Below are 16,863 nucleotides of genomic sequence, written 5' to 3'. Positions count from 1 at the left end.
TCAACCTTTTTTTAAATTCAAGATACCATTGAGGGTGCATCAAAATAAATTCAAACAGTACAAAGTAGAGTTGTTCCAATTCCGATACTAGTTTTTGGTATTGGCAAGTACACCAGTTTATGCACCAATCCAATACCGTTTACTTCAACTTTATATTTTGTTTTGTTTAACCTTGTTAAATGTTAGCATTAAAATCTGGAAATTCTTCTTCACTGCCCAAAAACACTGCATATGTGAGCTACCAATTTTTATTTCAGTGTGGAAACTGTAGATGCTCTGCACTTTGTGCTTTAAATTTACTGTATATTTTCCCTATTTCTTGCTCTCATTATGTAGTATTTCTGTTGCTATCCTTCTCTTTCTTATCATTCCTCCTCTTCTCCACTCCTGTGTCACTTGCGTCTCCTCTCTCCTCAGCTTTGCTCCTTTCTCCATGTTTGTCATGGTGACGACCGCTGACCCTGAGCATCTCTCCCATCTCCCTCCATTATAATCCATATCTGATGGGCTGCTTTCTGATAAAGAGCAGTAATTGTGTTTATAAATCCCTGCTGGGGTTTAAGGCCCTATTTCTAGGACACACATTTTCCTTAAATCAAACCACACACAGACTCAACCTTCATTGCTAGAGCAAACAAACAGATGGTTGATTGGTTCTGTTGGCTGAGGCTGTGCAGCGCAGGATTCATGGGATGATTCAGCAGATTTTATTTCAGCTCACTGCTTACTGTAGTTTTCAAGTGTACATTCAGAACGTGTGCTTAAACTGTAAATACTAATCATGCATGGTAATTACACATAATTGGGTTATTTGAACACCTTTTTCATTTAGACTCAGAGATGAGGTTGATTTGATTTATGATGAATCAGCTTAGAGGAAATGAAGTTTCTGGCAGAAAAGTAGGCCATGACAGCAGCAACAAACTCTGTGAAGTGTGCTGTAAGTCAGTTATAACATTTTAGACTGTAAAAGGCTGCAAGGCTTCATGGCATTTGTTTTGTTGAAAAATAAGGTAAACGTGCAGAAAAATCCATAAAAAGTATAACCTGCAGAATAAAAAGCTGTAAAAGATAGGCAAAAACTGTGTTCATATTTTGCAGATTTAGGTGTTCTTTTGTGTTTGTGTGTTCAATGCTTTTACCTTCATGATGTTAATACAGACAGAAAAAGGCACTGATAAAACAAGAAAACTGTGCTGATTAGAGGCAGCAGAATATGCAAAATAGTTTAATAAAAGTTTATTTAAAATGTTTCGCTTTTGTTTGAATGTATTTTATATTTTTCCTATTTTTCCTGCGCATGTGTGGTGCTTTCAGACAGATAAGTGCAGTCATGAGCACATCCAGCCAGGGATTAATGTGCATATGCATGTGCACACAAATGTCACATGCACCAACACGGAAACAAAGATAAAGAAACTAAACAAAGTTAGAAGAGTGACTGCAGACAAACATACACCCTGAAAATACTGTGAACAGTGGCTTTGATTCCCTCCCTCCTGTGTGAGTGTTCACTTCATGAAGTAAATGTCAATGCAGGTTAATATCTAACTCTACTTCCTTTTTCCTCAGCTGCTTCATAATCAGCTTCTCCATCAAATATATTTCACTGGTTTAAGTCTTGATTAAGGCCAAACAAATATGTGACTCATAAGTTGAATTATTTCCTTTAAATCAGCAGAAGATATTTGTGTTTACACTAAAATATATGTCATATTTCAGAACAAGGGCTTGGTGTGCATCAAAGCTCACTTTGTAATGAGAAACTGCAGCTAGATTGCACATGAACTGTGTTTATTGCATTTATACACTTAATAAATAAAGTGCTGTTTTTATTCTTGGTTGAGAAAGGATTGAGTGACATAAATAATAGATACACAAACACAGGATGCTCAGCTCCACTTGAAAAAAATCCCAACTGAGTGTTGAAACCTCCAAATAAATCAATAAATAATCATCAAGTTCAGAAGTCAGGACAGCAGACGTTTATTTAATGCTGTTTGGAGGATTCAAGAGAGGCAGAACAAAGCAGTAGTCGAGTTTTAATAGATATTTGAATGTGCATTTTAGAGATTTGTATTCAAAAGCTTTGGGGAACCTGTTAAAGAGAATTTTCAAAATCTTAAATTGAAAAAAAAAAATTGTGGTCACTTGAGTTGGTTTTGTCTTTAATGAGAGAGAGTTGATGTATTTTTAGGAATTACAAAAGCAGCTTTGCAAAATAAGTCTAGACATAGAAAATATTAAATGTGTACTTATTTTGAAGCAAGGATGAAATGATTCATCAAAGTTGTCAACAAAATTCGGTAAAGGAAATTGTCCGATAGATTTCATTGCAGATGATTTGCTGATTACGTCATTGTGTGCGTCTTTAATGAAGTGTACGTACACTGCATTGACTGGCCGTACAGAGCCCTGACCTCAACCCCATCGAGCACCTTTGAGATGAACATCAGTGCCTGACCTTATAAATGCTCTACAGAATGAATGGGCACAAATTATCTCAAAACATTCAAAAATCTTGGGGAAAGCCTACCAAGAAGAGTGGAGGTTGTTAGAGCGGCACAAAGGGGGAAACTCCATAGTAAAGTCCATTTATTTGAATATCATGTCATCACAGATCCTGGTGGTGTAATGGGCAGATGGATGAATACTTTTGTCAATTTAATGTACATAGTGACTTTTCTCACCACTTCTCAGATTTCTGCATCTGCAGGGGTGATGAGGTCAGAGCATATTTGACAAATTCAAACAAGGTTCCGCTGTTGCAATAAATTCTTACAGTTGCAATGAGCTATTCTTGATTATTTTTAAGATGCATTAACAGTTTGCTTCAAATAAGCCACAGAGAAAATGGAACTGCAACCACTGTGAAAGAATAATGTACTGTATCTTGATGCATTTAAAAATGGTTATCTTGCTCTAAATGTATTCTTTACCAGAGGTGAGGAAAAGTAGAACTCTACCCTGCAGGTTATTTGATTTGTAATGGTGTAATTTCATTTGCAGCAAGCAGCCAAGATTGTGGCATAGAACCCCCCCCCCCCCCATAATATATTCTAAACACAAATGACCATCTTTATTTCAGAAAAAACTCTGTGTTTAATGCCTCTCTGTTGCCAATTTTCTACAATAAGGTAATCTTGCTGCATGTAATGAGATAATAGTATGCTACATCTGTTAGCTACTGCCCTGGAAACCAGACTGTTTACTTTCCCTGTAGCTCAAATACTTTATATTTCATGAGTCAGAAAGCTTGCATTTGCCAGATAAATCAGTTTTTATTAACTATTAACAAGCCTCCAAGCAAGGCATTACTTTGAGATGCAAATGAAGCAGGTATGCTAATCCTGACACATATTAGTAGGGTGAACAGAGCTGTCAGCAAGAGCTGGTAAATTTTGTCATTTTTTGGCTGTTATAGTGAGCTGGCTCGTAGTGACAGAGCACATGTATATTTTTTTCTGCTTTTTATGGATAGATTGAAGTCTGCAGCTCCACGTACTCCCACATCCTACAGCTAATTTTCAGCACATTTTATCCAAAGCTGGCCCAAAGCAAACAGACAGTGACCTGTGTGAGGTGTTCTAGCAAAGAAAAGCTGTGTGCATTTCCAATTAAAGTGAGAGACAGTATTCCAGCCAAAAATAACAGAGATTTGTTGCATTGGCTCACTCATTCTGAGATTCCTTCAAGCAGCTTCCCCATTAATGTTATCCTTGTCTGTAACAAGAAGTAAAAGAAACCTCTCAGTACTGACCCTGTTCCTGCACTCTCAGTTTAAATTGCTCAGGCTCAGTATTTTCTCAAAAGCCAATGTCTAAACTATTACCTTCTGACTATTCTGAACAATGGAGAACAACACAAAACAAAATGTTTTTGTCACAGAGAAAAAATTCTTTATAAAGCAAAAAAAAAAAAAAAAAAACTCAGACAAAGAAAATACTCCTCCAGTCTACCCATTTCTGCCCTTTCTCAGTCTTTTCCTGCTTCACAAGAGTTCCACATCCAGAGGATAAACAGAAACTAACCCACTCCAATTTTTGTCTTTTTCCCTCACAGCCTTACCGGAGCTGGACGAGCTGACAATGGAGTGTGTTCTGGTTGAACTGGAGAGTGTGTGCGAGGAGAAAATGCGGCAGGCCATAGAGGCGGAGGAAGGACTGGGCATCGAGTATGACGAAGACGTAGTGTGTGACGTCTGCCGCTCGCCAGAGGGAGAGGACGGAAACGAGATGGTTTTCTGTGATAAGTGCAACGTCTGCGTTCATCAGGTCAGGAATAAAGGAATAAATTTCCCCTCTTTTCCTATAAAGTTGTAATACTTGTTAGCTATGATTTTTTATTATTTTTGAACACTGATTTATTTAAAGAAAAATCGAAGAGTATCAAATACACACAAATATGATTTCCAGTTAGAGCAAAATTGTGTTCATTATCGTTATTTTTTTTTTACATGTGTTGCTGAATTTCTAAAATGTTAAGAAGAAAAACAAGACAGCTAGAACTGTCCTTAGCTGTCCTTTTGGGATTTAAGATAAGGATGCACAATATCGGATTTTTGCCGATATCCGATATGCATATATTTCGAATTGATTCCAGCCAATACTGATATCGATATTGAAATGTTGCTTAGACCTAAAACTAAAAACTCACAATTTAAAGTTTTAGGTTGAACAAATGAATATATTTCACTCCTTAAAACACACTTTAAAGTATAAGGAATGGTGATGAATGTGGAAAAATGCTGATGTAGGTCTGTTGGTCCAGCCTAAAATGCCACAACATTATTTGTTCATATGGCAAATATTTACAGCTCATATAGGCATATTTTTGTAGTTTAAAACATCAGTTGTAAACATTTCTGCTAATCAATAATTCACTTTCTTAGCTAATATCTGTTGATAACAATTTCATGCAGGTTATATTGTGTATCCCTAATTTCAAATGTGTGTTACATAATAAGAAAGTCATTCTGGAAACACTGAAATACAATTCAACCTAGTAATCATTATCCACAATTTCTGCAGGGTCTACGTCTGCAGCATCCCATGTGCTCGAACTAACAGCGCCGCTCTGACTCACTGTGCCCATTTCTGAAGTACAGCGTAGTGCAGCCAAGAGCTGCTGGGCCAAGAGTTCAAAAGTTTGTGTGGAAATAAAGAAAAGGACCTACAAACAGCATGTTAATCTGTTGTTCAAGACTGATTAGCTGTTAATTCATTTTCTATTTTGATGTAATGTTGATTTAATGATTGGATATATGCAGAGGTAGTGGGGTGGCTGGTTTAACCTCTCTTATTAAAAAAGTATAATGCCAAACTATCATCAACTGAAATAACTTACCTCTAATTCTATTTCATGTCACCAAGAAGTGAAAGTGGGATCTTGATTGCTGACGTTTGAACGGAGCATCGTTTATTAATCCTGAGGTGTTTTCACCTCCAGCTCTCATCAGATGGTTAAAATTTCTCTCGTCATGGTAAAAAAAGAAACTTTTAACTGAACATTTAATCCTGTTCTGGACACATGAGAGCTTGTTTGGTGCAATAGGCATTCAGGATTACGCTGAGAAAAGGCACAGTTCGTGGCACATAAAGGAATGCCAAGGGGATTCAGATAGTATAAGGAATGACTGTAGGGGCTCATACGAGTTAAAAAGTCTGGGTTTCGTTGACTAGAAGTGCTTGGAACTGTGAGCAGGCTCAACAACACATGATGGTTAGTAGCACATTATGAGAGGATGATCCCACACTTCATCCCAAAAACAGCTGTTGTATTTTACTTACAGTTTAGTCACATCTTAAAATGAACAGCCTGGTCAGAGATCCATATTCTGTAGTTGTAATTGCACATTAAGGAAAGATCACGTTTTACTGCGAAAGCTTGGGTATCAAAAATGGCTACTCTGTACTTTGGTAAACTTTGAATGATCTACTTTTTCCTTTTACCTGAGTAGCAAGTGCTCTTACTTCTATTTAAGTACATTTTTTCTGAGTTAACTGTACTTTTACTTGAGTATGACAGTCTTGTTCTTTTTCCACCTCTTGATATACAATCAGTAGCCTGTAACTGGTATTTTTTTTTTTTAAATTGACCAGATGCTCCGTGCACTCTCATGTTTGGCGTCCTGTTTAGGCCGATCTGCTCTGTTCAGTCTGACCCAGTGGCACATTTAGAGAATAGACTTCAGAGTAGTCAGAGGTGCTTCCATCACATGTCCTGGGCTGTAAAAATACAAACATTGGCAGAAAGACCGTAAGTTCACTCAAAATGTGCGCATATTGACCCTGTGGAGCTTGCTGGTTTATTTAGAGTTCAAAATCAAGATTGTTCAAAGTGAATGTTTTGCTGTTTTCCTCAGAGATGCCTTACTTCTAATGTGCAAATCTCTCTTTAAGATCATTTATCAAAGGCTTGAAAAATTTCTGTACAGTACCAAACACATAAAAATACCAGTGACATCTAAAGTTTGAGGGGCTCTATTTATTTGTTACACTTTCAGACAGTGTTAATTGTTTGTCAGTCCCATAGGCACTGACACCTTTAGTATAATCAGACTGCTTCCTCTCTGCTGCTGTTATAACACTGGATATAAATAGTTACCTCCACCTGCAGGCTAAGTTTTGTGTTTGTCTGGCACCTGTGCTCTGTGTGTGAAAAACCCTTCGGCCTGTGAAACCTGACACCAAATATTGTCTTCTTGGTTTCCTAAGTTCTCAGTCAAGAATTGTTTGAATATAACAACTGAGGTATGTAGAAAGAGAAGGGGATGATCACGGTATTAAAATTTTTTTTTTTTTTTTTTAAGGAAAATTACCTGTAGAACTTAAACCATGAGCACTGCTTGGCTAAGTGCAGGTAACAGTTAAACTACCTGAAATTATTTTAACATAAAAACATAAAATTTATACTACAGTTGACTTACAGTTCTGGGACAAGCTTGAATCCTGATGACTGGGACTCAACAGCTGCTCCTCCATAGATTGTCTTCAGTGTTTATCAATTTTTGTTAGGTTGAAACTAGAAGTGCCAAACATTTAATTTACTTAGAATAAAAGCAACAGTAAGTGAAAGAAATTGTTGCTGTCATTGTTGTTTGTACAAAGGAAGTACACAAAACACTGGCTTTCCTCATAAGTCTGTCTCCCTAACCTTCAGCAGGTTAAAAACACACACCCTGCTGAGTGAGGTGCTCCGTTTGATCAATAAAACCCTTTGATCAATAACCTGCTTTAATTGCCGTGAATGAAGATGGAGTCTTTGATGTCTTGTTTAGTTTCCACCTGTCAATGTGAAGTTTGTTGTTGCTATCTACCCTCCCTTTGTTAGCACTGCATGTGATTTAGCTTTCAAATAATAAGAATCATCATTCCTTCTCTAATATGTGGTGAGAGTTGGCATACTGAAACCATACAAGACATCTCTATAATGAAGTTGCACTAGGAAGCAAAATTTTGCGTAGTCGTTACCTTCAAAGTTTGTCTAGACTATATAAAGACAAACTTAACAAGTTATGAGATGTTAGTGTTTCTTCTTCACTTTATAATTTCTCTCTCTCTTTGACTCTGCTGCAGGCGTGTTATGGCATCCTGAAGGTACCCCAGGGGAACTGGCTGTGTCGGACCTGCGCTCTGGGCGTCCAGCCCAAATGTCTGCTTTGCCCCAAGAGAGGGGGGGCCCTCAAGCCCACCCGCAGTGGAACCAAGTGGGTCCACGTCAGTTGTGCCTTATGGATCCCTGAGGTGAGGCCCAAGAAAGACTACATTATCATCCTAGTTTCTTTTTCTGTCATGGGCGGGCTAGAACTCAGAGTGTTTGTTTTATACTGTAATGGTTGCTAACATGATTATTTCAATCAAAGATGAGCCCATGAGCACATGAGTGGCTTCAGGTGTTATCTTCTAGTTTGTGGATGTCTTTATATCTGCAATCGATACACTTTGTGACCTGACCTGACATTACATTGAACCTCTCAATGGTGGGATATTGGTGTTCTGGTATCTATCTTACTTTGCATTACAGCCTCCTTCCAGCAGTACAGCATTGACATATTACAGCAACCATGCTTTGCCCCTGTTACGCCTCTATTACTACCTCTAGTGGTACATCAGTAGAGCCCATTTGCCCTACCAGTCTGCCTGTCCAGTTTTGAATATGCAGTATTAAAGGGGCTATAGCTAAATCAAAAATGAATCATCTTCCAGGCAGTCATGTTTAGTTTTGTTTGTTTTATTCACGCAGCAAGCATGCATACAGCACCAAGAAAGTAGACCTACACTGTAGAGAGGATAATCACAGACATGGCCATTTGGGTATACACTAAATTGATGGTGTCACTGCGGACAAGTGGCAAAGAACAAACTTTGGGACTCTGTTCTTTACCATCCTCTGACCTTCAATTTTCTATCTTTTTGATCCCTTACCTTCCAAGGTCGCTTCACTTTGTCATCTGTTTCATTTCCCTATCAGCTCAACTTTGAATGCATTCTCTTAAATGAGCAGGATTTGGAGTTTTGCTTTACATTTTTATGATTCAGCCCCTCAATGAGTGTAATGCTTCACAGTCAATATGGAGAGATGGTGTAATTACAGTGATCCAGAATTCTTTCATAGCACATAAGGTGTGAGAGTGTACTTGGAAAAAGTGCAGCATTTATGGCTAATGTTGCCAAGACGAGACTTTCTCACACCTGTTAGTTTAGTTCCACCTGCATTTCTTTGTTTGCTGTGAATGCCTCCAACACTTAATGTTGCTCCTTCAGTCAAGACCTGCCTCTTTAGAGGCTGCAGAAAATATGACTTGATTCACACCATTTGTCAAGCACAGAGCAAAGCAGCTGTAATTTTGACTTGATGTGTCTTGATGGTTCCTTGGAAACGTCTCTCACCTGAAGGCTCTAAACAGACACAAAGCAGCCGCTCATTCAGAAGTTCAGGGACGGATGTTGCTTCACGCTTTGCACACACCTTTAAACTGTTAAGGCAGTCAGTCATGTGTCCTCAGCCTATTCAACAATGCACTCCAGCAGCAGATTTTGCACTAATAGAGTAGCTTTTGGCAGCTCAAACCTTTTACTTCTAATTGCCTTCTGTCACCCTTGATTGGGCTAATTGTTTTCGTTGCTCCGTTCGCTTTTGTTTTCTCTTCCTACCGTGGAGGGAAGAAAAGATCATTTGCATGTCTGTGCGTGTTTGTGTGTGTATGCTTGTGAAAATGTAGTTGTGTGTGCTTCTGCATGAAGTGAATAAGTGTTAATAGCTGACATCTTTACAAACAAACACAACACACGTTTGTAGATTTCTACTGAATGTGATAGAAGTGGAAATTTCCAGAAAGCAGGCTCTGTTTGTGAAAGTGTCATTCATAGAGAATGCTGAACAGGATGCATGTTTGTGCGTAATTGTATTTGTGTTTGTGAGCGTGAACACACCACCCAGCCTTCAAAACTGTACAGTCCCCCTGCAGCGCTTGTAGCCGCCTTTTGCCCCTAGAGATGTCTCTCTTTTAATGGCTTTTTAGCACACCCACACTCAAATACTCTGAGGCCCCCTTTTTAAAGTGTCTTTTCATTTAACTCTGATTTCTCCCCATTTCTACCAGAGTGATTTAGAATTTTGTCAGTTTTCCATCAAATGGCTTTGAAATGTGAAGTAATTGGGGCTTGAATTTGATCTTCTGGAAACTGATGAGCTTTAGACCAGCATGTGTATGCACACATAGACACCACACACCAGTGCACAGTGGAAAAAAAAACTAAAGCCCTGAGTTTAGATACTTTAGGTATTGATAAAACTTCATAAGAGGGAGAGTTGTGGAATTGACGTGAAAAACAAGTCCTTTTCACTCCTGAAAATACCCTTACATGGTTTTGATGAGGTGTACTGGAGCTTTTCCACTATGACTTTTGGCTGAGCCAGACCAGCTGTGCGGATTTTCTTTTCCATCACCAGCTTGGCCATGCAGGGCCACATGTAGAACGAGCAGAAATTGGCAAGAAGTGAAGTTTGTGTGCTTTGATTACATTTAGATGAAAAGAATAAACATTTTTCTCTTATTGGGTCCTTATGTCATTTTTCAGATTTCAAATATTGCGCTTTGCAGCCTTCTGACAGCAGATCTGACACACAGACATGCATACGGAGGATGAGGTTGAGTGGAGACAGAGCAGATGGATTGAGGGACTCGTTTCTTCATCAGTTCTACAAATAAACTCACCACTGTGTTCCTTCAATGTCATCAACCATTTCAAATGATATTCAAAGTTACTTTAGCTGGCATGTAAAAGCCTAAAAGTGCAACTGATGGTTAAACAAATGCTCAGCTGCTGTGACTGGCATGCTTCAGCATACACTTTTAAGCTGTAATATACAAATGGTAGCCGTGAATAATCCGTTTATTAGCAAGCGCTGGGATGAGGTGTCATTTGTAGCTGGAATCAACTCACCTAGGACTGGCCTCCGTTGGTACCTGTCTAAAAGGTCATACCTGTGAAGTGACAGCAGCACTGCACCTGAAGCCTGACTTAAGTAGACACACAGAGTGCTGTTCAGAGCTCACTTCTTTGACTTCTGATGATGATTACAGGCAGACTTTAATGCATGTTCATCATGGAAACAATAAAAAGTGTGATTTTGGCTAAAGTCCACACACACAGAGACTTTCAAACGTCCTCGCAATGTGACTATTCTGCATGTGCACATCATCATTAGGATAGAAAAACAATAAATCTTTCTGCCCTCCTTGAAATTCTGTGGTTATTTGCAAAAGTTTTTGGAGGTCATTTTTGAACAATATTGAGGTGTAGAGGGTGTTTCCAGGTGACCACAGGTCTAAATGTGTTATTAATGAACATGTGTGTAACCCTCTGAGACTGATGCTGTCTTATCCCACACAAAAAGTTTAAAGTTTAATAATTCTTTAACCATAAATCATAGCCACTTACTTTTTTTCTCTTGCAGTGTGCCATTGTGTCATTCTAATGACACTATCCATGCCTTTTTAGCCCAAACGGAGGCTTTTCTATCAAGCCTGGAACTTGGGTGACTTTGCAGGGTCTTTAAAGATTAAATACAGTAACTCAGATGCTGAATGTCTTTTTTATTCATTTTTAATCCATTTGTTTCTGCTGTAAACTTAGCATTAGGGATGGGACCAATCCGATCCAATATCGGTATTGGGTCCGATATGGACGTAATTAATAAATCGGATATCTTACTGACAACGCTGATCCAAGTGACCGATCCAAATCCATCCTACAGTTTGCGGTAGACCATGAACGCATCGCAGTCTAACACAAGACAGTCTGTGTGTAACTGAGCTAGTATTGGTTAGGGATGTTCTTAGCGGTATAATTACCTAGTAGATTAAACGTAAATCTATATTTAGAAAAGTTAAAACTAGTCTAAAGATGAGAGAACTCAAAGAAGAGTGGGCCACGCTAGCATTGAAAGCTAGCGCTGCTAGCGCCTTCGTTCCTCTTTGCAGATTAATATCGTGCTTTGATATTTGTCCTCTTTTCACTTCGGGTGAGTAGTTAATAGTGAGCTTAACCCTCGACAGCCCACATCTCACTTTATTTCCATTTACTAATTTGGAAAACTGTCGTACTGAAGTCTTCCTACTATATGCTGAAAGGTTAGCCACCGGAGACCTTCTCATTGTTTACATCCGGCAGTGAAGGGTCAGAGAGGAAGGCTGCGGCCATTAAGTGAAGCTACAGTGGTCTCTAGTGGCGGGAGGTTTATTATAGAGCATTTTTATCAACCATTTGATAGTAACACACATAAATAAAGTCGTTCCCTAAACTACAGGTGTTGCTGGAGATTTCTGTTCTCTTCAAGACTTTTTTCATCCTCCATGCACCTTTGAAGTTGGTTAGGTTGTGCCAGAGTTACCCACTTCAGCTCTCCATAATGACTCACATTGAAATATCAAAACTGTTATCTCTGTAAACAATGATCGGGATGGTTTTAGCTGATCTCAAATTCCCTAAAATCTACACCTGGATTCATTGTTAGTAAATGTTTTTAACACCACAATGATGCATTTCATCAACCAAGAATTTCAAGGGTTCTGAATATTGTTGGTTTCCCCTCAGCAGTGTTGTGTGGATGCTGTTCCTGTTTGTGTGTGTGTGAATCATGTTGGTTAGTGTCAGAGCACTGCAGCGAAGCTCTGACATGCAGACAGCAGAGAAGCAGGAGAAAGAAGCTGCTGTTACACCAAATGTGATATAAACACATTTACCCCAAAAACCAGTTCACATTTGGCCCTAAGCAAGTGTTGCTTCTGGATCCCGGACTGAATATTTCCTGCATTGCTGTGTTTCTTTATCCCAGCATGTGAAACTCACAGACAAACAAACGGAGACAATCCAGAGAAAAACATAATACATGAAAGCTAATTGAATGCAAGAAAACACAATTCATGAGAACCATGAATGCCATACTGAACAGTTTCCCTATATGTGTCTGTCTGCGTTGCTGCCTAGATACCGTCTGTGCTGCATGTGTTGGCTTCAGGGTCGACAACAATCCAATCAATTAAACATCGTTTTGAAAAACTGTAAATCCTTTTGCCATTGATTGCTGCGTACGTCAGCTGTATGAAAGAAAGGGAACATTGACGATGGCAGCTGTGGCATCATTGTCTGAACACCACTCTCTATTGACATCCTCAATGGAGTGAAAATTGACCCCTACTCTGAGCGAGTGCACTTCTGAAAAAAGCATCAATAACAAAAGAAAGAGCCGAGGCCGTGTCATGCTTGTTCTGTGGATGAGCAGATGAGCGGAGGAAAAGAAAAAATCAGATAGAAGGACGAGTGGATAGATGAAGAGAGGGAGGGGCATGACCTGCGGAAATCAGTCGTCAGCTTGTTGATGCAAGCATGAAGGACGAGGAAGGAGAGCTGAGTTGAAAATATGAGAATAAGTTAATGTGAAAGAGGTGGAATGAGAGTTTTGGAAAGAAACGGGCAGCAGAGGAAGGAAGGAAGGAATGGCACTTTGTTGATGAGTGCTCTCTGCTCTATTCTGCCCTGCTAGTTGGCACAGGTCAATGACTCTGTGGTTTTATTTGGTGGAACAAGTTTGGGGCCAAAGAAGTGCTAAAAGAGTCAGCCATCCTGGTCTTTACAAAAATGTTTCTGCAAGCAGCACATTTGGCCCTGCTCACTATCAGAAGCATCCAAGGGCCCAATAAAATGTTTCCAGTTCTCTTTTGTTTTGACCAATTAAGCAGTCCAGCTATATAAAAGATTCATTTCTGCTTTTGAAAAATTCAGACGAAAATGAACAAAACCTTTCATTGTCTCTTCTGATCTGTTCTGATGCACTTCATGCACTTAATGACTTTAATGTGTTTTTCCCTGCTCTGTGTCTGTTGTAGGTCAGTATAGGCTGTCCAGAGAAGATGGAGCCCATTACCAAGGTGTCCCACATCCCTGCAAGCCGCTGGGCTCTTTCCTGTAGTCTGTGTCGAGAACACACAGGAACCTGCATACAGGTAAGTCAGATGTCTTTTCATTACATCGATCATGCCTTCTGTTTTTATCATTATGTAAGGAACGATCAGTTGTATTTTTGCAGTGAAATGTCATTCATTTGAATTACTACTACTGTGCTAAATAAAATAGCACTTATTTATTTGAACACCTTAGTACTTGCCTTATTTTTGATGGGCGCAAACCCACATACTCAGCTCCATTAATTCCAATAAGTTTTATGCTACATTTATATGGTAAATGGACTTAGACTTGAGCTTGTATAGCACTTTTCTAGTCATCTGACTACTCAAAGCGCGTTTATACTGCAGGTCACACCTACCCATTCACACCCATTCACTCACACATTCATTCACTGATGGCAGAGGTTGCTATGGAGAATTGGCCATCAGTATTAGCTAATCTCATTCATACACTTCCATACCCATTTACAAGCCACTGGCGCAGCAGTAGGAGAAAATTGGGGTAAAGTGTCTTGCCCAAGGACACAACGACATATGACTGGATGAGCTGGGGATCAAACCCACAACCTTCAGATTACGAGATGACCAACTTTACCTATTGAGCATTTTTTAAACTTACACCTTATTTATGTTTTATCAATTATTAATTAGGACAATAAGGATAATTATTTTTAATTATCATTATAATTATCTTATTTTATTTCAGAGAAGGAACAAGTAAATTGCAAATTTTTTTTCTGCAGCAGACAATAAAAAAATTTTGTGATTGGGAATGCTATGTGTAGCTCTGAGTCCTGCTATTCATGATTAAGAACAAGAAAGATTCACAGCTTTATGTCACTTTTCCTGTTTTTTGTTGGTATTCTTTTGCATGTTTCTAGCCTTTATTATATCTGCATGTTTACTAGGATGATCACAGTACCAGAAGTTCAATCTTCAACAGGATTTTTTTCAAATCAAATGGTATCAAAACCAGTTTTAATGCCCAGGCAAACAGAAACACAGTATTCAGTGGTTTTTGATTTTAGTTGTTTAAATTGCACTGACACCTAATGAAATGTTTCTTATGTTTTTGTACTATCAGTACGCTCTGCTTGAGTTTTCTCACATTTGCTGTACATTCTGATGCATGCCCACCCACATATAGGTAAGCCTACTTACTCTCAAAAGCTATTTTTTAGTTTAGTTCATTTAATTTATTTGTGTCAGGGACAATGTACAAAATGACATTAGTCTCAAAAGAGAAAAGATGCTTCGTACCAGATTTAGCTTGCTAGCTAATTTCCATCTGTAGTCCCTGGGCAGGTAAACAATGACAACGAAATACAGAATCAATCAATCATAATCAAACGAGCATGCACGCACACAGCATTCATTCAGCCACAATACATTTCAAGGTAAAAGAGATCAAATTACATAAAGTAAAATCATTAAAATATGATATTCTTCATAGTTATAAAACAGTGATTTAGAAGATTAATGCTGACAAGACTGACTCCTTAAAATCCACCTTTTCACCTCTCGAGAGAAAATGTGGAAGTCTGTGCAAAGTTTGAGATTGGCTGGAAGATTATTCCATGCTTTGATAGCTTTAAAGAAAAAAGCAGACTGTGCAAAGGCAGAGCCACGCTTAGGGATACTGCAGTCTCCACTGGAGGCAGACCTTGAAGATCTGCTTATGTGCTCAGAACGAAGTTTAACAAAGCTCTTCAGTGGTGGAGGAGCCACATTATTGATTATTTGTACACTAATTGAACATCTGAATAGAGAATTAAATTATCAAAGCTGAGCATTTTATATTTATCCAGTATATCACAGTGGTGATACTGCTGAGATATTCTGTCAAGAATTTTAAGGGCTTGTTTGTGGAATTATCTGATGGTTTGAAACTGTCCTGTTTGCCTGAGACCAGCATGACATACAATAATGACTGTAAGATAAAATCATAGCATTTAGATATGTTTTAGAAGCTTCCACTGTCAAAGAGTTCCTAATGTGTCTAAAGTTTGCTATATTATACTATATATTATTTAAAAAAAATATATATAATATATATAATATATAATATATATTATACTTTAATGTTTGACACATCTTTTTAACAAGACTTTTGAAAGTGAAAGTGATATCCAGTGTCACACCCAGGTATTTGAACTCATTAACATTTTTTATAATTTGTCCATTGACACAAATACTTGGGAAAACCATATTTCTCTGTTTGTTTAAAAAATACATTTTGACAGTTTTGTTAGTGTTGAGAGTGAAATAAGAGTCCTTGAGCCAAATAGTAACTTTTTCCATTGCCAGTGACAACTTTGCAGCAACTTGTTCAGGATTTTTACCGCAGGTGAACAGGACCGTATTGTCCGCATACATCAAGGTCTCCACACCTTCACACACTGATGGAAGATCATTGATGTATGTGGTAAACAACAGCGGTCCTAAGATGGAGCCCTGCTGCATGCCTGAAATGCAGGCTTTTGTAGACAATGTTTTATTGTTTATCTGCACACACTGGGAGCGGCCTTGGAGATAAGGTTGAATCCCGCTTAATACGTAAACTGAGAGTTTAAAATATGATAACTTTGAAAGGAGCACTGAATGACTGACTGTGTCAAATGCCTTTCGCAGGTCTAAAAATATAGCACCCATCAATCCCCCTTTATCAAGGCTGCTTTTAATTACTTCAAGGAAGTAGCAACAGGCTGTTGGCGTCAAATAGTTTGCTCTGAACCCAAACTGCATGGGATGCAGTGGGTTTTATTTATTTAAATGTGCTACCAGTTGTTCAGTAACTGCCTTTTTGACTGCTTTTGAAACAGCTGGCAGTATACTGATGAGTCGGTAGTTGCTCACTTCCTGACTGTCACCTGATTTGTAGACAGGAGTTACAACAGCAGTCTTCAGTGTGCTGGGAAATAAGTTTTCATCCAGTGATTGATTTGTAATGTGAGTGATGGAGGTAGTTAGGACATCCTTGTGTTTTTTAAGAAAAACAGTGTAAATTCCCCATGTATCTTTTGCTTTTAAATTTGAAAGTGTGGAAAAGATTTGATTTACCTTTACTTCATCTACATTTTTTAAAATACATGGAATTTGCCTGATTAGTAAAAACAATAGGGGGGAGCAGGTGGCCTAGCGGTTAAAAGAGCTCCCCATGTATGCGGTCAGCCCGGGTTCGAATCTGGCCTGAGGCCCCTTACCGCATGTCTCTCCCCCACTCTCAACCCTGTTTGCGACTCTATCCACTGTCCTCCTCTATCTAATAAAGGCACAAAAATGCCCAAAAATAAATCTTTAAAAAAAAAAAACAATAGGGAGCTGTGCTTCAGGGTGATTGCTGCCTAATTCTACTACAGAATTGAGAAAATAATCGTTAAAGCCATTTGCAA

At 38.6% G+C, this 16,863-nt stretch overlaps 1 protein-coding gene across 4 annotated transcripts in view; it reads left to right on the top strand.

The window, feature by feature from the left end:
• Positions 1 to 16,863, top strand: part of jade2 (jade family PHD finger 2) — a 312,027-nt gene that overhangs the window by 180,800 nt on the left and 114,364 nt on the right. For all 4 annotated transcript variants that reach the window (XM_041800778.1, XM_041800775.1, XM_041800776.1 and 1 more), the window contains 3 exons: positions 4,063 to 4,274; positions 7,578 to 7,745; positions 13,394 to 13,510. In XM_041800778.1, the coding sequence (XP_041656712.1) occupies positions 4,063 to 4,274; positions 7,578 to 7,745; positions 13,394 to 13,510 (497 nt within the window). The remainder of the gene's footprint in view (positions 1 to 4,062; positions 4,275 to 7,577; positions 7,746 to 13,393; positions 13,511 to 16,863) is intronic.

Source organism: Cheilinus undulatus, linkage group 12, assembly GCF_018320785.1.
Source record: "Cheilinus undulatus linkage group 12, ASM1832078v1, whole genome shotgun sequence".
Taxonomy (NCBI): Eukaryota; Metazoa; Chordata; class Actinopteri; order Labriformes; family Labridae; genus Cheilinus; species Cheilinus undulatus.
This window is presented reverse-complemented; position numbering and strand designations above follow the sequence as displayed.